The sequence below is a fragment of the Lodderomyces beijingensis genome (genome assembly GCF_963989305.1).
Source record: "Lodderomyces beijingensis strain CBS 14171 genome assembly, chromosome: 4".
NCBI lineage: Eukaryota > Fungi > Ascomycota > Pichiomycetes > Serinales > Debaryomycetaceae > Lodderomyces > Lodderomyces beijingensis.
Window position 1 is genome coordinate 1937898 of NC_089973.1, and position 22148 is coordinate 1960045.

Here is a 22148-nt window from a genome sequence, read left to right on the forward strand (position 1 = left end):
ATAACTTATGCACCAAAAAATGAATGCCTCTTTTTGGAATCCGAACTGTAGCTATCATTACGCTTGAGCTCAGATGACTTTCTAGCCTTTGGGAATTTCAATGAGTTGCGGATTTTCATCCTGCTCATGTTGGAGCCGTTGTCCAAGTTCTCATCATCTGATGCAAAGTCAACCACTTCCTCTTGTAGCACTAGTTGTGAACTGGAGGAGAACCTTTTGGACATGTTTGGTTTTGCCGACGAAGTATCTCCTCCTCCTTTTGCGGGCTCAAAGCTGGGTTTCCGAAGATAATCCGGTTTGGTTTCCACGAGCTTGACTTCTGCAGGCTGCTTTTTCTCAACTGGTTTTTCCAAGTCAATCAAGTTTGTTTCTGGCGCGAGAGTCCGTGGGAGGCTAAAGTTGGACGAGAGTTGTGGCATAACAGGTCGGCTATACTGACTAAAGTTTGAGTTTGTAACTGGAGCCATTGAAGGCGAAACCGGGGGGTTCATCTGGAAGTTCACTGGTGCCACAGTTGCCACAGGTGCCATAGGCGGAGAGATTTGCGGCCTCATGGGCAACAGAGGAGCGCCGTCTGGCTTGTGTTGAGCTGTTGTGTTTGAAGTTGCAGTTGTACTTGTATTTGCAAGTGCAGCCTCCTTGTCGCGAGCTGCTGGTTCGGCGTGTGGAAAATTGGTTTGCAAAGCATCTGTTGTTTGTTCAGCAGCCCAAGGGTTGTGTACCGTGTCTCGCTGGAATGGATTATTACCAGTGTTGCCCTTTTGAACGTCAATGATGGGTACCCGACGTTCCAGTTTCTCCTCGTTGGATTTCTCCGACGCCACCTTTACCGGCTCAGCCATTTCTTCGGCTAGATTTTGTAACGAGGGATACCTCTCCTCGGCATCTTCAAGCTGTTCAAGATCTGAAAAACTTTCGTCATTGCCCAGGCTGAAACCTAGTAGCGAGTTTGGAGATGCAACATTAGCCTCCTCCACTTTGAGGTTTTTCGTCTGTTCCTCTTTAGGCTCAAGCACCTCTCCCACTACTACTGCTTTCCCCGCTTCTGGTTGTTCAGGGGATCCCGCTGCCACCACCACCACCTCGTCTTGCGCATTGGCCAAGCTTTGCTGATGGAGGTATATTTGCTTCTCCCTCATAATCTCTGCTTGCTTTTGAGCTTGGTACTCTTGCAAGGTTTGAAAGTTGTACGGGCCGAGTTTGTAAAAGTCCTTTAGCTTCAACGACTCAAACTTAATACCGGAGATTTTGCAAACAAGCATCAACACTTGCACAATGTTTGGTCTATACAACGGATTCTCCTGGAGCATAATGATGATCAAGTTTTTCAAATCGCCAGAATACTGGGGCAAGGGCGGGAACTGGAAAGATGCATGTAGAATGGCCATTTCGCCGTTGGCTTCGAATGGCGTTGTGTAATAGCAGAGCTTGTATAGAAAGCATCCAAGGGCCCAAATGTCGGCTTTTTCGTCAATGGGAACCTGTCTGTACAAATCAACCATCTCCGGCGACCGGTACTGCGGAGTAGTGTGGTACAAAGTGTCGTGGCTGATGAGCTTGAATTGCTGCTGGTCCTGCGGGGGCATGATTGGAGCAGTCGTCGATCCAAAGTCGCAAAGCTTGAACGTGCCCTGGGCGTTGATCAATACATTTTCAATCTTCAAGTCCCGGTGGATGAGCTTGCTCTTGTGCATTTCATAGACTCCCTGGCACGCGTCAAGCATAATTTTGAGGATCTCGGGTTCAGTCAATTTGGTCTTGATCTTTTGATTCATGTAGTCGAGCAAAGAGCCACCAGGGCACAATTCCATTAGCACGAGGACTTGGTACGTGCCATTGTCGAGCCGCTCGGCGTGTGAGTCAAAATAAGTGACAATGTTGCGGCCATCTCGAAAAGTTTTCATCACTTCGACCTCTTTCCGCAACTGATTCAATCCATTCTTGTCCGGAACAATAACCCGCTTCAAGCAGGCTGTAATTGGCTCCTTTGGATTCCCGACAAGGACCTCGTATATCTGGGCGAATCCCCCTTCGGAGATGTATCGGACAATGGTTGCCTTCTGCTTGCCGACTTGAAGAGACGCCCCTTCCTTGAGTCTCGGAAGTGTCTCCATGGCTTGTGAGAAACTGCCGTTTGTTGGAGGAATTAATAACCGTTGGAGTTCAAAATTGTGGGAGACAAAAATAGAGTTGGCAATCTTACGCCGCCTTTTTTTTGGTAAAATCAAAACTTTAGGTGAAGATGCATACAATCAATTTTTTTGCCACTACGATTGAGCACAGGTGGGCCACAGAGATAGGACAGATGAAAGAAGGGACAGAAGATAAGATTGAATGGGATGGTGAAAAGATGAGACTTTTGAAGGTGCAATGTATAGAGATATGACAGGGATATGATTTTCAAAAATATCTCCATTTCTAGAGGTAGATATGAGGGGGCTCTCAAGAATCGAGCAAATCATTTCAAGAACAGAGGCCAGCAGTGGCCTTGCTGTCGATGACATTGGCGTCTCTCAGTTCTGCCTCACGATGTGTGCAACTCATCCCACTTTTTGAGATGACTTGAACCGAGCGGGATAAAGTCAGACTTTCTCCAGTTCTCGGTCATGATCGACAGATCTCGCTTGTGGCATGGCCGCTGGATGCTTGCCACGTGTGGTTTCCCAATTCGATTCTATATTGACTAAAGCTCGAGTAAAAATCATCCAACTTGAACGGTGTTTGTGTTCTGTTGGAATTGGATGAGAAGCTGATGTGAGAGCTTTGGACGCACTTGATTCGAAGTCCAATTAATCAGCCACAAAATATCAGTGGCAACGAAACGCTGCTTGGGACGTCCTATCTAAACTTGATTGTCTTTAATGTAGAAAATGGACAGCCTCTTCATCCACGCAGTCGGATTTCTGAAAGTGCACTTATTCAAAATAGCACCTACATTGGTGTTTCCGTCCTGTCCAAATGCTCTCACAGCCTCTTTCCTCTTGAATGAACATAATTTCGTGTATGTTTATTCAAAAGTAAATCACACACATACAAACTGTGATCTGATATAGCGATGCACGTAGGTACTGAGTCCGCTGGAGATGGTAAATGATTCTCGCACCTGGATTCATGCCTTACGCGCCCGCTCCTTTTTCACATCTGCAACTGGTTTCATGCGAAGCACAGTTTCTCTTTCTTGTCTTCCACGCTATACATCATGTCAAGCGTTACCCAGAATTCATTGGTTTCCTCCAATGTCGTCTTTGAGCTAGAACACTTTAAAGAATACCTCCATGTCGTGCAAATTGTTGCGTTTTTTTTTTTTTTTTTTTGCGCGTGGTGGAATTTATTTCTTGATGGCTTTCTAGCGCATCTCAAGTAAAGAACTCCATCACTCATCATCACTTAACAGGCTTATAACTTCAGACGCGACGATAATATCTATCGAATAAACGTTGACTTGTAATCCGAGTCTCATCTTCAAAAACGAAACACCGTCAAGCCTTTTATTTCATCCAATCCATATACACATGTTGACCTTTTGCCCCTTGTGTCTGAACCTATTGATGATCCAGTCAACCACCGAGGATAACGTCAACAAGTTTCAATGCAGCACTTGCCCTTACTCATTCCCCATCGTTGGATTCCAGATTTTCGACCGAAAGACACTCAACACGAAAGTGGTGGACGATATTTTAGGTGGAGAAGGTGCCTGGGACAACGTAGACCAGACGCAAGCACAGTGTCCCGTGAACTCATGCTCGGGCAACAAGGCATACTACTTTCAGCTCCAGATTCGATCGGCTGACGAAAACTCAACAACGTTCTTAAAGTGCACAACGTGCTCGCACCGCTGGAGGGAGGACTAAACGATAAAGAATTAGTGGTGGATGTTTGGTTTATATTTGAGTCCGATACTCTCTTGGGTAATGGTGCACGAACCTGGAGTACCTGCATTATGGCATTGTGTAGTGAGCGAGAATGATGACATGGGAAAAGAAAACCGATTGTGAGCTCTTTTTTCTCTCCGTTTTGTGTACACGACCCGGCGCGAAAGAAGATGAGTTGAAGCGAGAGTTGACAGAAAAATTACAGTCTCGCGACGGTTGCGCGTGCGAGGTCTCATTGGATTACACCGAACAAGCCAAACTTTGAGAAGCTACGGGACAACACCAACACAAGGTGTGGGTTTTCGAGTAGATGGGTTTTGCTCGGAATCTAGCCATAGAGAAAAGTCTTGAAACTTGGCAGAATTGGAGCCAATCCGAGGTTGAGCCAATTCCTGATTTTCACGATGAAACCCCATGGTGAAACAGTCACCAATTGCACCTCCAAGGCCTTGTATTGCTTCTCTACACCCTGCAAAGTTGGAGTATAACACAGTACTTACTTGACAAAGATAAACATCAGAACTACAAAGAGTGAAGGACCGACTTGCCTCAGCCAACTTTCGAGTACACCAATCGGCTGGCCTTCCTCCAACCCAGGAGCGAGAGCTGTCTCGAGCTCCATACCAATCAACTAATTCATCCTCGCTCGCGTGGTCTACCTCAAACTGGGTCTTGCTTCTCACCGACTTTGGGCTGAGCTCGTCCAAGGGCATGAACTGGTTCAACTTCTCCGGCAACAGCTCGTACGAGTGCGCGGGCCTGTACTTGAGTGCGCGGGGCAGCAACAGCGCGACCGAGCTGGGCGGGGGGCGCTCCAGGGGTCCCGGCAGCAACAGCCTGATGGAAGGAACACTTGGGTCCACCTGCGGGTGGAACTTGGGAGGTGCCGGAAAACTGCTTGGCTCGACTTGCGCCTCAAACTTCCCCGGAGGATTGCTTGGTTCAACCTGCGGCTCAAGCTTGCTTGGCCTGGGGCCTGTCTCAAAAGGGGGCACCACTGCAGCCCTTGCGCCGTTGGTCTCAGGCTGCACTGGGGTTGACACTGGCGCGCCGTTGGTCTCTGGCACCAGTGCAGCCTTTGGGGGCGGCGCCTTGTCTGGCTGTGGGGTTGCCCTTGGCGGCGCCTTGTCTGGGAGGTAACTCCGTCTTCTGTCCAGCACCGGGCTCGTTGGCTGGTACTTGGCCGACTTGGTGGACGTCTGGGGGAGCTGCGGCTGGTAAGGGTTGGGTCTGGGCTCAGATGAACTAGGTCTCCGATGGGGTGACTTCGCGGGGCCCCCGGCATTAGCCAAGAGCGGTTGAACATCTCGAGCCTTGCTGGCTCTGGCCACTGGCCTCTGGGGGAGCTTCACCGGGGCGGCGCGGCGCGGGGGGCGCCGCTTCTCGAGACTCTCGGGGAAGTCAAAGAGGTTCAGCTTGGGCTCCGGCTCCGGCTCCAAGAACTCGTCGTCGAGCAACCCGTCAAGCTCAAAGGTGGTGGACTCGGACATTGATGAAGAGAAGAGGAAGTGGAGTGGACAGCGAGGTGTGGACAAAATGAACTTACACGGTAGCGTAATCCTACAGCAAACACCGACCAACTTGTGCAGCGCGAGAAACATTGGACACAGCCTATACAATCGACCTATACAATCAACTTGTACTGCTACTGCAACCTACCACGAAACACCGAACACCAACCACCTACCAACCACCTACCAACCACCTACCAACCACCTATCAACTTGTGCAGCCCGCACCGCAGCACACCTGCCGGCGTGCTGCTACGCTGCTAAGTTTCTACACTCTTCGCCCGCTTCTTGTCCCCCCCCGCCTCCCTCCTCTTCCGCTTCCTCGGCCGCACCTCCCCCTGCGGGTACACCGCCGCCAGCAACTGCGCCAACTTAACCGTCCTGATCGACACAAAGTGCTCCCCCGGCTTATACTCCGGCCAGCCCTTGCACACGGAAAAGAAGTCGGCACACCCTGAAGAAATGTCAAGCACCTTCTCCGACAACACGAGGCCGATATAGTAGAGACTGACACAGTACTCTCCAGCCTCCAAGGAATCTCCTGTGGTGGTCCCACACTCTTGCAACGCCTCCGCCGTTGCAACTCTCTGCTCAAACGATCTTGGAAACGGCCGCGCGAGCTGCACCCCCGGCACCACCTCGAGCTTCCCCACGAGAAACCTGATCTTCGACTCGCACCAGCCGTGGAAGTGGAGCTCCTCCCCTTTGGAAGCCACTGCAATACAAAGGTAGAACCGGAACCGGTGGAAGAAGTCGTGCCGGGCGAGCAACTCTGGCAAACCAAGGGACCTCCCCCGCTCCAACTCCTCAAGGATCACCGCCATGGTGGATTTGGTGATGTTATGCGTCGCGCACATCAGGGGGTACGCGGGGGTGATCACCGGCATCCTGTGAAGTCGATCCCCAGGGTAGAGCAACGGGTTCCACACTCGTAACGGCCCGGAGAGGATCGGCTTGAGGAGCACCGGCTGCGGCCAGGCCCACTGGGAAAAGATCTGGAAGAACTTGGACACGATGGTGGCGGCGACGGCGTTGGGGTAGAGCTGGCACACTCTCGCCACGAGCATGGCCCAGGCGACGCCGCCGGGGTAGCCGTAGACGTTGCCGTAGATGCCTCTTTCCATGGCCCATATTTTTATAAGTCTGAGGGCGTACTTGAAGGACTGGGGCTTGGGGACGAGCTGGAGGATCTCGTCGGTGACGCGGGTGCCGTTGAGAGCGCGCATGTCCAGGGCGTCGGCGGTCTTGAGGACCTCGTCGGACAACACGAGGGAGGAGGTGATCTTGGGGACGCTGAGCCGGGCGAAGAGGAGGTCGATGGAGACGTTTTTCTTCATCTTGATGACGGGGACAAAGGCGTCCACCACGGGGACTATCTCGGAAAACAGGTTGTCCTTTAGAATTTTTGGGAACTCGGTGAAGAAGTGGTCCCTGGTGATGTTCTTTGGGAACACGAGCAAGGCGTCGATGTCGGAGTCGGGGGAGTAGACGCCGAGGCGGTAGGAGCCGAAGGTGAACAACTTGGAGCCGTGGGGGGAGAACCGGTTGGCCAAAGCTTGGAGCTCGGTGAGAACGGCGGCTCGTTTCTTTGTGGCTGTTTCAGTCTCAAACGAGGATCGCAGTTTGAGTTCTTTGATGAGGAGGTCATTGGCTTGGACGTCCTCGGGGGTAGGGGGGTCCAACAGTATGGGCGGGGTCACGCCGAGGGAAGCCATTGGTGTGTGGTTGGTAAGACTTTGCGCTGTTTTTCTGCGAACTTTTGAAGATTTGAAACTCGCTGAAAACACTTCAAATGCCTTTCTATTGTATAGTTTGAGGCTCCGCGAGTAAGCCAATAGTCTTAGAATTCAGTAAGCTTGAGAATTGAATGAGTTAGCGCAGTTTTGAAGTTGAGGGTTCAGACCACTGCCAGGGGTATAGAGCTGGCTCTCAGCAGTAGCCTCATAGTCTCAAAAGTAGCTCAAGTTGGGAATTGAAGGAGATAGAGAGGTTCAAAGTTAAGACTTAACATACTTAACACTAACACTTTAGTTAACACTAAGACTTCACTCCGTTTTTCTGCGAAAACTTAGTGAACTTTTGAAAACCGCTGAAAACACTTCAAATCCATCTTGAATGTACTCTCCAGACCCCCACGAGTCGTCCCATAGCCTTGAAATTGAGATATCTTGAAAACTGAAGGAGCTGGAGATGTCATAGTTGCGGTGTATGGACCGTTTCACCCCCGGGGTTTGACTTCCAAAATGCCAACCTTGATGAAACTGAAAAGTGCTCCATTCGGGGTCCCGCCTACACCAAAATGCTTGTAAAGAGGTGGCAAGCAACATTAGTGAGACACCTAACAGCGGTTCGCGAGATTGAAGGAGTTAGCGCAGCCTCGAAGCTGAGTGTTCAACTGCATCTCTAGTGTGTAGAGCTGGCTCTTGGCAGTAGCCCTGTGGTCTCAAAAGTAGATAAGCTTGAAAATTGAACTAGTTAGGGAGGTCCCAAGTTAGCACTAAGACTTCACTCCATTTTTCTGCCAATTTTTGAAGATTTGAAAATCGCTGAAAACGGTGAAACTACATCTCTAATGGATAGTTTGAGGCTCCACGAGTCGCCCTGTAGCCTCAGAATTGAAAAAGGGTGGAGACTGAGTGAGTTGGAGAAGCCTCAATTAAGTGTCGCGTGACCTTAAGACCAACTACTGTGACAATACTTAAGATTCCAAACTTTCTCAAAACGATTCAGATAAAATCCTAGCGTATAGAGGAGACCTAGATGAGTCTCCCAGTGGTGTCAGATTTCAAAACGGTTGAGAACTGAGGGAGTTCGTTCAGTGTTCAAGTTGGTGATTCAAGTACACTACCAATGTACTCTCCAGACTCTCAGGAGTAACGTAGTGGTCGCAGTTTTCAAAAAGAAGCAGATCTGAGGGAAGTAGCGCAGTTTCCAAGATGGTGATTCAATTCCACTCTTGTTGTATAAAGCCGACTCCCAGCAGTAACCCTATACCCTCAGAATTGAAAAAGAGTGAGATTTGAGTGAGTTAGGGAGGTCCCAAGTTGGCAATGTTGGCGGGGTATGAACTGTTTCACCCTAGACTACTGACTTTCAAAATGGTGACTTTCATGAAACTGAAAACAGCTCCATTTTCACTCCCGCTTATACCAATCGACTCGTAGAGACTCCCCGAGCAACATTAGTATGGGGCACAACTTCTGAACTTGAGCCTGTGAAAAGTTGGAGGGTGTCCAAATTTCTGACCATGTCTAGAGCAACCGACCTCGCTGATAACAACTCAACCACGGTCCTATCTTATAGAGCAGGCCTCCCTGAGTCTTCCCGTGGCCTCAGAATTGACGTAGCTTAAAAATTGAACGAGTTAGAGAGGCTTCATGAAAACCGCTCAAAACGGATCAAATACATCTTGAATGTACTCTCCAGGCCTCCACGAGTCGTCCCATGGTCTCAGAAGTAACGTAGCTTGAAAACTGAGAGAGTTACAGAGGTCCCAAGTTGGCCAATGTTGGCGGGTCAGTGACTGTTTCACCCTAGACTACTGACTTGCAAAATCACAACTTTCATGAAACTGAAATCAGCTCCATTTCGGCTTTTGCCTATACCAATCGACTCGTAGAAACGCGGCGAGCAACATTAGTATGGGCCCCAACTTGTGAAATCCAACCTGTCAGAAGTTGGAGGTAGCCCAAGTTTGTGACCATGTCTGGTGACTTCAAACTTGCTCTCAACAGCTCAACCACAGTCCTATCTTATAGAGCAGCCTCTCCGCAGTCCTCCCGCGGTCTCAAAAGTAAGTTATCTTGAAAATTGAGCAAGCTAGGGAGGGTCAAAGTTGGGGCTCATTTTTTTCCCGTTGCGGAAAAAAACAGCAATCTTAACTCACTCTTCTCCTCACCATGTCCGACAACCGCAGCATACTCGTGAACCTCGTGTCCCAGCTCAAGGTGGGCATGGACTTGTCCAAGGTGACGCTCCCCACGTTCATCCTCGAGCCGAAGAGCATGTTGGAGCGCATCGCCAACCCGTTCCAGCTCCACCAATTACTTGAAGAGGCCGCCCGCGAGCCCACGGCGGAGGCCCGGTTCCTCGCCTTGGTCAAGTGGTACCTCGCGTCGTGGCACATCGCCCCCAAGGGGGTCAAGAAACCGCTCAACCCGGTGTTGGGCGAGTACTTCCGCTGCCGCTGGGGGGGGGCCTCCTACCTCGCGGAGCAGATCCTGCACCACCCGCCAAAACTGGCATACACTTACATCGATGAAGAGAATGACATTAGGGTCAGCGGGGTGGTGTGTCCCCAGAGTAGGTTCTTGGGCAACTCGTCGGCCGCTATTATGAAGGGGGAGTCGCGGATAGAGATCCGGGGGGAGGTGTACACCGCGACGCAGCCGAATGTTTATGCGCGGGGGATCCTCTTTGGGAAGATGCGGGTGGAATTGGGCGACGGGGTAAGTTTGGCAGGGAACGGGTATGAGTTGGTTTTGGAGTTCAAGACGAAGGGGTTTATTAGTGGGGAGTATGATGTTGTGGTGGGGGTTGTTAAGTTTGGGGGAAAAGAGATTTATAAAGTTTCTGGGAAGTGGCTGGACAGGGTGCTGGTGACGAGGTTGGCCACGGGGGAGACGTCTGAGTTGTTCAGGGTGGCGGGGGTGACCCCGGAGGAAGGTAGGGTTCCCGAAGATCAGGGGGCGATGGAGTCACGGAGGCTCTGGGGGAGCACGATTGAGGCGTTGGTGAGGGACGACCAGGAGGCCGCGACGAGGGAGAAGTCGAGGGTGGAGGAGCGGCAGAGGGAGGTGGCAAAAAGGAGGAGTGAGAGGGGCGAGGTGTTTGTGCCACACTTCTTTGACCTCGAGGGGGTGGCTCGAGGTGGAGTTAGTTACGATTAGATAGTTTAGAATTGAGTTGACTTTGACCCGCCGTAACTTCTCCAATATCGATGTTCATCACTTTTTGCTATCATGGGCTTCTTGTTCAGCTTTCTAGCTGTCGATTGGTAATAAGAACGTAAAAAACGGTTGAATATTGACAGAGTTAGAGAGCCTCAAAGGTGGACACTAAGAAAAGCACCCCCCGACTTGACAAAAATTTTTTTTCAAGTACCCCCCATCACTTGGAGCTTCGATAACTCCACCAATATTGATCCTCTTCAGTAGCTGCTTATACGAAATTAAAGAGCAAATCAAGGGCTTTCCAACGGTATTTGAATCGTCTAAAGAGGTTGAAGATTGGGAGAGTTACCCCGGCATAAAAGATTGGGGTTGGGCTAACATAGTCAATATCGCTGACCACCGCCAACTCTTATCACTGTCTTTTTATTCAGCTTTCTAGCTTTACGTCGGTACCGAGAACTTGAGCAGAGCTTGAATATTGAGCGAGTTACAGAAGCTCAAAGTTGAACATTAAGAAAAGCACCCCTCCGACTTAACAAATTGTTTTTTGAAGTAGCCCACTTGAGATCTCAATAGCTCACCCAGTAAGAGACCTTTTCAAACGCTGTTTTTACCATTCTGTAGAGCAAACAAAGGGCTTTCTACTAGTATTTTGATCTTGTAAAGAGCTTTAAAACTGAAAAAGTTACATTGACATCAATCTTGCACCTTCAGCAACAGAGTCAATATCGCTTCTCACCACCAACCGGCATTACCATCCTCTTATTCAGCTCTCTAGCTATTGATTGGTACCGAGAACGTAAAAACAGGTTAAAAACTGAGCGAGGTAGGGAAGCTCAAAAAACTACTAAGAAAAAAGACAGTAGAAAGACTTAATAAAATTTTTTTAAAGTAGTTCCACTTGGAGCTTCAATAACTCCACCAATACTAAACCTCTTCAAAAGCTGCTTATACGAAATTAAAGAGCAAACCAAGGGCTGTTCAACGGTATTTTGATCGTAGAAAGAGCGTAAAAACTGAGGGAGTGAACCCACGTTAACAGTTTGCACACGCAGTAACAGAGTCAATATTGCTCTTCATCTCTTTTGGCTATTACCATCTTCTTATTCAGCTCCCTAGCTGTCGATTGGTATAGAGATCGTAAAAATAGGTTGAAAACTGAGCGAGTTAGGGAACCTCAAAGTTGGGCACTAAGAAAAGACTTAACAAATTTTCTTCAAGTAGGTAAAGGCACCCCCACTTGCAACTTCAATAACTCAACCAATACTGAACGTTTTTAAAAGCTGTTTATACCGTTTTACAGAGCAAACAAAGGGCTTTCAAAAAATATATTGATCGTACAGAGAGGTTGAGAATTGGGAGAGCTGTATTGACATAAAGTTTGCATCCGCCGTGAAACGGTCAATATTGGTTTTCATCACTTTTAGTTATTACCATCATCTTATTCAGCTCTTCAGCTGTCGATTGGTACCGAGACCTTGAGGAGAGCGTGAAAACTGAGCGAGTTAGAGAAGCTCAAAGTTGGACTCGAGACAACAACTCTCAAAGTAGGTAAAGAGCGCACACTTTAGACCTCAATAACTCCGCCAATACTTAACCTTTTCCAAAGCTGCTTATATCAAAATACTGCTCAAATGAAGGGCTATCACCTCCAACTTACAACAATTAAAAAGGTTGAGATCTGAGAGAGTTACATACTAGCACCGCAATAACACAGAGAACCCCTCTCACAACAACTGTCATCACTGTCAGATTATTCAGCGTCTTAGCTTTAGATTGGTACAGAAACTCTTAGAATCCGTCAAAATTGGCATAGAAACTTGGCAAAATTTTCAAAGTCAGTAGAAATAACTCTAATACGAGACATTTTCAAAAGCCGGTGGTGTCAAAATAAAGACCAAACAAGGGGCTATCCAGCAGTATTTAGATCGTGTAAAGAGCTTGAGAATTGGGAAAGTTACATCGACATAAACAGTTGAGCCGAAATAACATCGCGCACCGAGCTGATTTCTAAAAGCCGCTATCACTATCCTTTTCTCCAGCGTTTGAGCTGTCGACTGGTACCGAGAGCTTGAAAAACGGTTGAATATTGAGAGAGTTAGGGAAGCTCAAAAAAACACTAAGAAAAGACTTAGCAAATTTTTTTCAAGTAGGTAAAGAGCCCCCACTTTAAGCTTCAATAGCTCCACCAATACTCAACCTCAAGGAGGTCTGCTTATACCAGCATAAAGAGCAAACAAAGGGCTGTCATTCTCAAGTTGCAGCATTTGAAAAGGTTTGAAACTGCGAAAGTTACATCGGCATAAAGACTTGGGATTGGGATAACATAGTCAATATTGCTGCTCTTCAACCGCCGCTATTCGCAGCTGCTTCCCCACTATTTTAGCTATCGATTGGTATTGAGATCTTGAACAGAGCTTGAATATTGAGAGAGTTAGGTGAGGTCAAAAAATACTAAGAAAAAAGACACTAGTGACTTGAAAAAAGTTTTTATAGTAGCACCCACTTGAAACCTCGATAACTCATCCAATAAGAGACCTTTCGCAAAGCCGCTGGTATCAAAATATAGCTCCGAAGCAGGGCTTTCAAACAATCTCTTCATCGTAAGAAGACGTTAAAATCTGAAAAAGTTGCATTGACGTAAACACTTGCTCTTGCAGTAACATTGCGACCATCGCCGGTCTCAAGCAGACGCCATCTCTATCAAAGTTCTCACTATTTCAGCTCCCGATTGGTAGCGAGAACTTGGAAAACTGTTGAAAACTGAGCGAGTTAGAGAAGGCCAAAAAAACACTTAAAAAAGACAACAAATTTTCAAAGAAGTAGGTAAAGAGCCCACTTGGAACCTCGATAACTCCACCGGTACTTTACCCACCGGTAATCTGCTTATACCATTCTACAGCGCAAATAAAGGGCTTTCCAACCATATCTTGATCATATAAAGAGCTTCAAAACTGGGAGACTTACGCTGACATAAAGACTAGCACCGGCACTAAATTAGCACACATCGCTCTTCACCACGGACCGTTATTCTTACGATCTTACTCAGCTGCTCGGCTTTCGATTAATACCAAGAACTTGAAAAACGGTTGAATATTGAGCGAGTTACAGGAGGTCAAAAAATACTAAGAAAGACTTTACAAATTTTCAAGGTAAGCAGCCCCCACTTGGAACCTCCATAACTCACCCATTAAGAGACCGTTGTAAACGCCGCTGGTGCCAAAATAAAGGTCAAACGCAGGGCTATCACCTTCAATTTACACCATCTAGAAAGCGTAAACACTGAGCGAGTTAGGCTACGCGAAAGATTTAGACTCGCCAGGACATCGCGAGCATCGCCGTTCACCACTAACGGTTATCACAATCATCTTATTCAGCGTACTAGCTCCAGATTGGTACCCAGACCTTAAAAAAAGGCTAAAAACTGAGCGAGTTAGAGAAGCTCTAATTGGACACTAAAAAGACTTAATTTCATAAGGCAGTGACAAAAGAGCCCCCACTTGAGACTTCAATATCTCACCCAATACGAGACCTTTCGAACAGCCGCTGGTATCAAAATAAAGAGCAAGAGCTGGGCTTTCGAATAGTACCTTGATCGTTTAAAGAGCTTGAGAATTGAGGGAGCTGCATTGTCATAAAAACTTGCACACGCAATAACACAGTCAATATCGCTGATCACTAGCAACAGCTATCACTATCATTTTATTCAGCTGTTCGGCTGTCGATTAAAACCAAGAACTTGAGCAGAGCTTGAATATTGAGTGAGTTAGGGAAACTCAAAGTTGGACACTAAAAAAGACAACAATTTCATAAGGCAGTGGCAAAAGTACCCCCGACTTGAAACTTCAATAGCTCCGCCAATACGAGACCTTAGTAGCAGCTGCTGGTGTCATAACAAAGCTCAGAAGCAGGGCTTTTCGATAGTAGCTCGCACTTTTTCAGAACTTGAGAACTGGAAGAGCTGCATTGACATAAAGATTTTGGATTGAGCTCACACAGTCGATATCGCTGCTCACCCCACGCCAAGCCACAGTCATACTCTCCAACTTTTCCGCTATCGACTGACACCCAGACCTTTGCAAAAGGAAGAATATTAACAGAGATGTCGCTCGAGGAGATCACCCAGCCCGGGCTCCCCATCCACCGCTGCCTCCAGCTCCTCGGCGAGCACGACAACATCGCCGTGCAGCACCGCCTCGTGCAGCGCCTCCAGGAGTACCCCGCCGCGGAGCTCGAGTTCTACATCCCGCAGCTCGTCGACCTCGTCACGCGCGGCTCGCGCGCGCTCGAGACGTTCCTCCTCGCGCACGCCGTGGCGCACCCGCACTTCAGCGTGGTCACCTTCTGGCGGTGCCAGGCGATCCTCCCCAACATCGCGCCCGCGCTCCTCCCCGCGCTCCGCGCGTTCCTCACGCGCCTCCAGCACGTCCTCTTCACCGACAACGAGGCGAAGGAGACGCGGTACACGCTCCTGGCGGTGGCGGTGGCCGCGTACACCACTTGCGTCGCCCTACCAGGGGCCACCATAGCGCCCATCCTCGCGCAGGAGTTGGGCTCGACCCTCGCCGGCGCCGACACCGGCTACACGCGGCGCGAGACCACGTTCATCATGCAGCTCCAGAACATCTCCCACCGGCTCGTGCAGTTGCCGAAGGAGGCGCGGCTGGCGGCGCTCCAGGCCGAGCTCGCGCTCCTCAACCAGCAGCTCCCCGGCGCGGGCGTGGACATCCCGCAGCTCGTCGACCACAAGATCGTGCGCCTTCCCGAGGCGGTGGTGTTGAGCCTGGCCGAGCGCGCGCCGTTTCTCTTGTTCCTCGAGTACCTCCGCGGCGACCCCGAGCTCGCGGACGAGGCCGACTTGGGCGAGCCCTTCCGCGCGCCGCCGCGCCCCGAGAGCACCGCGCAGGCCGCGCAGACGGTGGTGGCCGCGGCCATGATCGGGCAGCTCACGGACCCCGCGATCCGGGAGCGGCTCGTGGCGTCGCTCCGGGCGGAGGCCGCGGAGGAGACGTACGCGGAGCGGCGCGCGCGCATCCGCGCGCAGAGCCCGTGGGGGCGGTACCCCGGGTGGAGCTTGGCGTGCGTGATCGTCAAGACCGCGGCGGAGATAGTGGAGGAGGCGCGCGCGGCGCAGCTTGTGAGCATGATTGCGAGGGTGTACACGCGCGGGTGGGTGAAGGAGATGCGGGTGGTGCCGATCAGCGCGACGACGGCGCTCGTGGAGGTGATTGCCGCGCTGAGCATCCACGCGGTGAAGCGCGCGACGAGCCTCAAGGCGTACGTGCGCAACGTGGAGAACTTTGCGGTGTCGTTGGCGAGCTACTCGATCTTGTGCTACGTGATGCAGGTGAAGGACCGGCACAATGGGAATATTATGGTGGACGGGGAGGGGCATGTGGTGCATATTGATTTTGGGTTTGTGCTCGGGCGCGCGCCGGGGCCGTTCGAGGCGGCGCCGTTTAAGTTGACGGGGGAGTACGTGGAGATTTTGGGGGAGAAGTACGGGTTGTTTGTGGAGACGTGTAAGGTTTGTTTTAGGGATTTGCGGAGGGGGTGGGAAAGGTTGGCGCCGTTTATGGATGTGCGGAGGTTGCACTTGGAGTTGGATGAGGGGGAGGCGGAGGTGTTTGTGGAGCGGTTGATTGCGCAGAGCCGGGAGAGCTTGTCGACGAGGATATATGATAGGTATCAGTTGGTGACGCAGGGGATACTCCCGTAACCGACCCCGACTCCGATCCCGACCGGAGGGAGGGATTGGAGGAGGGAGCTCTAGTATAGCCCAATTCCGACCGGAGGGAGGGATTGGAAGTCAGTGACCAAACTCTGTCAAAACGGTCTGAATACATCACTACTGTATAGAGGGGACCTCCACGAGTCTTCCCATAGTCTCAGAATTTACTGAGCTTGAAAATTGAGGGAGTTAGTGAGGTGCGAAGTTGGCCATAGTTAAGTCACCATAGTTAGTGAAGTTTTCAAACTCGCTCAAAACGGCTCAAATAACTTCCTAGTGTATAGTCCAGACTTCCACGAGTCCAACCATAGTCTCAAAAGTAGCTCAAGTGAAGTACTGAAGAAGTTAGAGAGGGTTGAAGTTGCCCATAGTTAACACTAGTTAGTGGCCATAGTTAGTACATAGTTAACTGTGGCTCTATGATATTTTTGAAACTCGCCCAAAATGGTTCAAATAACTTCCTAAGGGGTAGTTCCAACTCCCACGAGTCTTCCCGTAGTCTTAGAATTGAGTCAAGTTGAGAACTGAAGAAGCTAGAGAGGTGTCAAGTTGCCATAGTTAAGTCACCATAGTTAGTGCCATAGTTAGTGAACTTTTCAAACTCGCTCAAAACGGCCCAGTTACATCTCTAGTGTATAGAGGGGACTCTCAGTAGTCGCCCCATAGTCTCAGAATTAACAGAGGTTGAAAATTGACGAAGTTAGAGAGGTGCCAAGTCACCATAGTTAAGTCACCATAGTTAACAGTAGTTAAGAGTCCATAGTTAGTGAACTTTTGAATATCGCTCAAAACGGTTCAAATAACTTCCTGAGGGGTAGTAGGGACTCCCACGAGTCTTCCCGTAGTCTCAGAATTAGATAAGGGTGAAAATTGAAGGAGTTAGAGAGGGTTGAAATTTCCCCATAGTTAACACCGGGGCTCTATTGAATTTTTGAAACTCGCTGAAAACACTTCAAATACACTTCTAGTGTTTAGTTTGAGGCTCTACGAGTCACCCTGTATTCTCAAAATTAGATACGCTTGAAAATTGAAGAAGTTATAGAGGTCCCAAGTAGGCCATAGTTAAGAGTCCATAGTTAGTGGCCATAGTTAGTGACTTCAAACTCGCTCAAAACACTTCAACCACCACTCTAATGTGTTGCCTGGGCTCCCACGAGTCTTCCTGTATTCTCAAAAGTTAGTGGGGGTGAGAATTGAGGAAGTTATAGAGGTTCAAAGTTGCCCCATAGTTAACACTGCGGCTCTCTTGAACTTTTCAAACTCGCTGAAAATCATTCAAACAACTTCCTGAGTGGTAGAGTGGACTCTCGTGAGTAACCCTATATTCTCAAAATTAAGTGGGGGTGAAAATTGAGTGAGTTGGAGAAGGGTGAAGTTCCCATAGTTAAGAGTCCATAGTTAGGAGTAGTTAGTGAGCTTTTGAAACTTGCCCAAAACGGTTCAAATACATTTCTAATGTATAGAGGAGGCCCCCGCGAGTCGAACCATAGTCTCAGAATTGACTCAAGTGAAGTACTGAATGAGTTCGTGCAGTTTCGACGTTGAGGGTTCAATTACCTTACTAGTGTATAGTTGAGACTCTCAGGAGTAACCCTGTGGTCTCAGAATTAGATGAACTTGAGAACTGAATGAGTTCGCGCAGTTTCGACGTTGAGCGTTCAAACACATTCCTAGTGTATAGAGCAGGCCTCCACCAGTAACCCCATAGTCTCAAAAGTAGGTCAAGTTCGAAATTGAAGAAGTTAGGGTGGGTCCAAGTTGGACCATAGTTAAGACTTCACATAGTTAACATAGTGAAGTTGGGGGTCATGACCCGACCGGAGGGAGGGTCGATAGTAGGTGAAAAATTGAAGTTGAGGGTTCAACCACATTCCTAGTGTATAGAGCAGGCCTCCACGAGTCACCCTGTAGCCTCAAAAGTGGGTCCAGGTGGATACTGGTGGAGTTAGGAAGAGGTGAAGTTGGCCATAGTTAACATAGTGAAGTTGGGGTCAACTTCGACTCTGAAAACTACTCTACCAACCTCAACTTGGACCCTGACCTCAACCTCAACTTCGACTTTGAAAACTACTTCACTGTCTCCAACTTGGACTCTGGTAACCACTTCAAGCTTCGACCTTGGACCCTGGTAACCACTTCAAGCTTCGACCTTGGACTCCAGCTTGGCCTCCAGCTTGGACTCTAACCACTGCTCCAGGCTTGGGCTCGACACTGTACTTCACTACTCCAGACTCTCCCTTGGCTCAACTTGGAGTCAGCTCACTGCTCACCACTCCACTTCAAGTTGGGCTCCACCTTGGACTCCACCTTGGACACAAGCTCCAGCTTGGACCTTAGCTTCGACTCTAACCACCACTCCACTGCCTCAGCTTGGACTCTAACCACTGCTCCAGCTTCGGCCTTGGTCTACCTTGGTTCAACTTGGACCTTAGGTTCCTGCTTCGACTCTGGGCATTGCTCCAGCTTGGACTCTGGAGACTCTACTATAAGCTCAAGCTTGGACTCCAGACACTGCTTCACTGCTCCAGTCTCTAGCTTGGACTCCAGCTTGGACTTGGACACCACTCCACTGGTTTCAGCTTCGACCTAGGTGCTAGCTTGGACTTCGACTCTCACCTCCAGCTTGGACTTCGACTCTCACCTCCAGCTTGGACTTCGACTCTCACCACCAGCTTGGACTCTCTACCTAGCTTCAGCTTGGTGACCTCACCCTCCCTTACCTTGTGCTGTAGACTTGGGCTCGGCTTGGTCCTTAGCCCTTAGCTCCAGCTTGGACTTGGGCTCTAAGAATCTTGGTTCCACCCTTGACTACCACTCCACTGCTCCAGCTTGGACTTGGACACCACTCCACTGCTCCAGCTTGGACTTGGACACCACTCCACTGGTTTCGGCTTCGACCTTGGAATTAGCTTGGACTCTGGCTACAAGCTCCAGCTTGGTCTCTAACCACTACTACTACAGGCTCTCGGTTCTCACTTTAAACTTCTCCACTGCTCCAGCTTGGGCTCTTGGCACCACCTCCAGCTTCGACCTTGGCCTCAGCGTAGACCTTGGAACTAGCTTGACTCTGCCCACTAGCTTGGACCCGGGCTCCAGCTTGGACTCTGGGAACTACTTGACTGCTCCAGCTTGGACCCGGGCTCCAGCTCCAGCCTCAGCTTGGAGTTGACTCTTGACTACTCCACTACCTCCAGCTTCACACTCTTGACACAGTCCTACTTTCTCTACTATCTTCCTTGATCCCATGACCCCTCCCTGCGGTTGGGGTTGGACTCTTGGACCCACCTCCAGTCTCTTGGTTTCAGCTTGGTCTGTTCACTGAAACTACTCCGCTCCAGCTTGGGCTCTGGACTTCTCCTCCAGCTTGACCTCTGTCCTCTACCTTGGCTCAACTTGGAGTCTAGCCACCACTCAAGCTTGGACTCTGCCCACTGCTCACTGCTCACCACTCCACTGCCTAGGCTTGTGCTCTGGACTCTGCCACAAGCTCACTTCCTCACTGCTCCAGGTTGGACCATAACCACTTCAGTATCTTGGCTTCAGCTTGGTGAACTCACCTTACCTTGACCTCTGTCCACTCCTACTAGCTCACTGGAACTGCTTTACCTGAAGCTTGGACTTGGCTCAAGCTTGGACCCTAGGCTACAGCTTGGACTCGGACCCTAGGCCACAGCTTGGACCTGGACCCTAGGCTTCAGCTTGGACTCCACTTCCAGCTTGGACTCCACCTCCAGCTTGGACTCCAACTTCAAGCTCCACCTTGGTCACTCTCCTAGAAGCTCTGTCTTCGCTACAGCTTGGACTTGGACTCTAACCACTACTTCACTGCTCCCCGCTCACTGCTGCAGCTTGGACTTGCCCACTCTACTACTGTCTCCGGTTTGAACTCTGCTCACTCTCCTCCAGGCTCACTGCTTCTCCCTTGGTTCAGCTTGGACCCTTGGCACCAGCTTCAGTTTAGACTCAGGTCACCACTCCACTGTCTCCAGCTTTGACTCTGGGCACTAGCTTGAACTCTGGCTGCAAGCTCCAACTTGACTCCCCAACACTCCACTAGAAGCTCCAGGATTTACCTTGGACTCAGCTTGGACTCTCCAGCTTCAACTCTGGACACAGGCTTTAGCTTGGACTCTACCCTGAGACTCCAGCTCTGACTCCTAGACTCTTGACTTCAGGTTGGACTCTCAGCTACAGCTTGGACTTCGGCTCTTAGACTTGGGCTCTTAGCTACAGTTTGGACCCTAAACTCCTGTCTCCAGCTTGGTTCAACTTGGACTTGGACTCTTGGTTCCAGCTTGGACTCTTGGCTCCACCACTCTTGACTGCAGCTTGACTTCAGGTTGGGCTCTTGGCTACAGCTTGGGCTTCGACTCTTAGACTTGGGCTCTTGGCTACAGCTTGGACTCTGGGCTCTTGGTTCAACTTGGACTCTGGACACGAGCTTGGACTCTTGGTTTGAGCTTGGACTCAGCGCCAGGTTGGACTCTTCCACTAGCTTGGACTCTAGCTTGGACTCTGACTCTTGGTAAGGTTGGACTCTGGGCACCACTCCAGATTGGACCTTGGTCACCACCTCCACCTTGGTTCAGCTTGGATTCTGAACTCTGAACTCTAACCACCACTTCAAGGTTGGACCCTGTCCTCTACCTTAGGCTCCAGCTTGGACCCTGGCCACAAGCTTGGACTCCTGCCACCACCTCCAGGTTGGACTCCACTCTTGACTACACGCTCTCGGTTCAGCTTGGACTCTTGGCTTTGGCTTGGAGCTGACTCTTGACTACTACCTCCAGCTTCACTCTTGGAACTGCCCCCCCAGCTTCCCTCTTGACACTACCTCCCGCTTCACTCTTGACACTGCCCCCCAGCTCCAGCCTTAGTTTGGAGTTGACTCTTGACACTGCTCCACCAGCCTTAGTTTGAGTGGTTGACTCTTGACTACTACCTCCCCCTTCACACTCTTGACCACTCTACCACCTCCACCTACACTCTTGACACAGCTCCCCAGCTACTGCTCTAACCTCAGTTTGGAGTTGACACTGCTCTCCAGCTACTGCCTTGGTTTGGAGTTGACACTTGACTGCTCCACTAACCTTGGTTTGGAGTTGACACTCTTGACACTACTCTCCAGCTCCAGCTCTAACCTTGGTTTGGAATCATGACTCTTGACTGTTCTACAAGCTCCATCTACTGCCTTGACACTGTTCCACTCCCTCGAGCATCTTCCTTGACACAGTCCTACCACCTTCAGCATCTTCCTTGGACCCTGGGTTCAGCTTGGACTGGCCACTCTCCTACTAGCTCTCAGACACCGGCTCCAGCTTCTTGGTTCAGCGTGGACGGGCCACTCTCCTACTAGCTCTCAGACACTGGCTCCAGCTTCTTGGTTCAGCGTGGACGGGCCACTCTCCTACTAGCTCTCAGACACTGGCTCCAGCTTCTTGGTTCAGCGTGGGGGAGGTGAGGGTGTTGACATCGAAGACACAACACTTGGTAACCAAGCCACCAGGCTGGAGCTGAGGGTTAAGTCTTACACTGCTCAAATTGGGGGAGACTTGACCTCGAGTAGTCTCAGTCTTGTTGAGAGCTTAGTCTTCTTACTGGCTGGACTTGCTCAAACTGGGCTAGTCGGTCAATCTGGAACTGAGAGTCAACTCTTCTTACTGGCTGAGCTTGCTCAAACTGGGGCTACTCGGCTCAATCTGGAACTGAGAGTTAAGTCTTCTTACTGGTTGGACTTGCTCAAACTGGGGCTACTCGGCTCTAGTTGGAACTGAGAGCTAAGTCTGTACTTACATTGGTCAATCTTGGCTACTCGGCTCAGTTTGGTTGAGAGTCAACTCTTCTTACACTGGTTGAACTTGCTCAACCTTGGGTGGGCTTGACCAGAGAAGTCTCAGACTGTAAACTGAGAGCTAAGTCTTCTTACTGGTTGAACTTGCTCAAGCTTGGGTGGTCTGGTCACCAAGTCACCAGTTCGGAACTGAGAGCTAAGTCTCTCTGAACTTGCTCAACCTGGAACTACAGTAGTCGGCTCAGTCTGGAACTGAGAGCTCAGTCTTCTCACTGGTTGAACTTGGCTACACTGTCCAACCTGGAACTACAGTAGTCGGCTCAGTCTGGAACTGAGAGCTCAGTCTTCTCA

General features: G+C 49.9%; 6 protein-coding genes across 6 annotated transcripts; 3 read left to right on the forward strand and 3 right to left on the reverse strand. All coding sequences in view use genetic code 12, as the record gives it.

The window, feature by feature from the left end:
- Positions 1-5: 5 nt before the first annotated feature.
- LODBEIA_P38470 (uncharacterized protein) lies at positions 6-2114 on the reverse strand (the record flags this gene model as incomplete). The annotated part of the gene is made up of 1 exon (XM_066974002.1): positions 6-2114. One exon carries the CDS (start codon positions 2112-2114, stop codon positions 6-8), a length of 2109 nt encoding a protein of 702 aa, XP_066830785.1.
- Positions 2115-3512: 1398 nt separating this feature from the next.
- LODBEIA_P38480 (uncharacterized protein) lies at positions 3513-3851 on the forward strand (the record flags this gene model as incomplete). The annotated part of the gene is made up of 1 exon (XM_066974003.1): positions 3513-3851. One exon carries the CDS (start codon positions 3513-3515, stop codon positions 3849-3851), a length of 339 nt encoding a protein of 112 aa, XP_066830786.1.
- A 290-nt stretch (positions 3852-4141) lies between these two features.
- On the reverse strand, positions 4142-5362 carry LODBEIA_P38490 (uncharacterized protein; the record flags this gene model as incomplete). The annotated part of the gene is made up of 1 exon (XM_066974004.1): positions 4142-5362. The coding sequence occupies one exon, from the start codon at positions 5360-5362 to the stop codon at positions 4142-4144; it is 1221 nt and encodes a 406-aa protein (XP_066830787.1).
- A 281-nt stretch (positions 5363-5643) lies between these two features.
- On the reverse strand, positions 5644-7098 carry LODBEIA_P38500 (uncharacterized protein; the record flags this gene model as incomplete). The annotated part of the gene is made up of 1 exon (XM_066974006.1): positions 5644-7098. One exon carries the CDS (start codon positions 7096-7098, stop codon positions 5644-5646), a length of 1455 nt encoding a protein of 484 aa, XP_066830788.1.
- A 2184-nt stretch (positions 7099-9282) lies between these two features.
- LODBEIA_P38510 (uncharacterized protein) lies at positions 9283-10272 on the forward strand (the record flags this gene model as incomplete). Its single annotated transcript, XM_066974007.1, has 1 exon — positions 9283-10272. One exon carries the CDS (start codon positions 9283-9285, stop codon positions 10270-10272), a length of 990 nt encoding a protein of 329 aa, XP_066830789.1.
- A 4105-nt stretch (positions 10273-14377) lies between these two features.
- Positions 14378-15994, forward strand: LODBEIA_P38520 (uncharacterized protein; the record flags this gene model as incomplete). Its single annotated transcript, XM_066974008.1, has 1 exon — positions 14378-15994. One exon carries the CDS (start codon positions 14378-14380, stop codon positions 15992-15994), a length of 1617 nt encoding a protein of 538 aa, XP_066830790.1.
- Positions 15995-22148: the final 6154 nt, after the last annotated feature.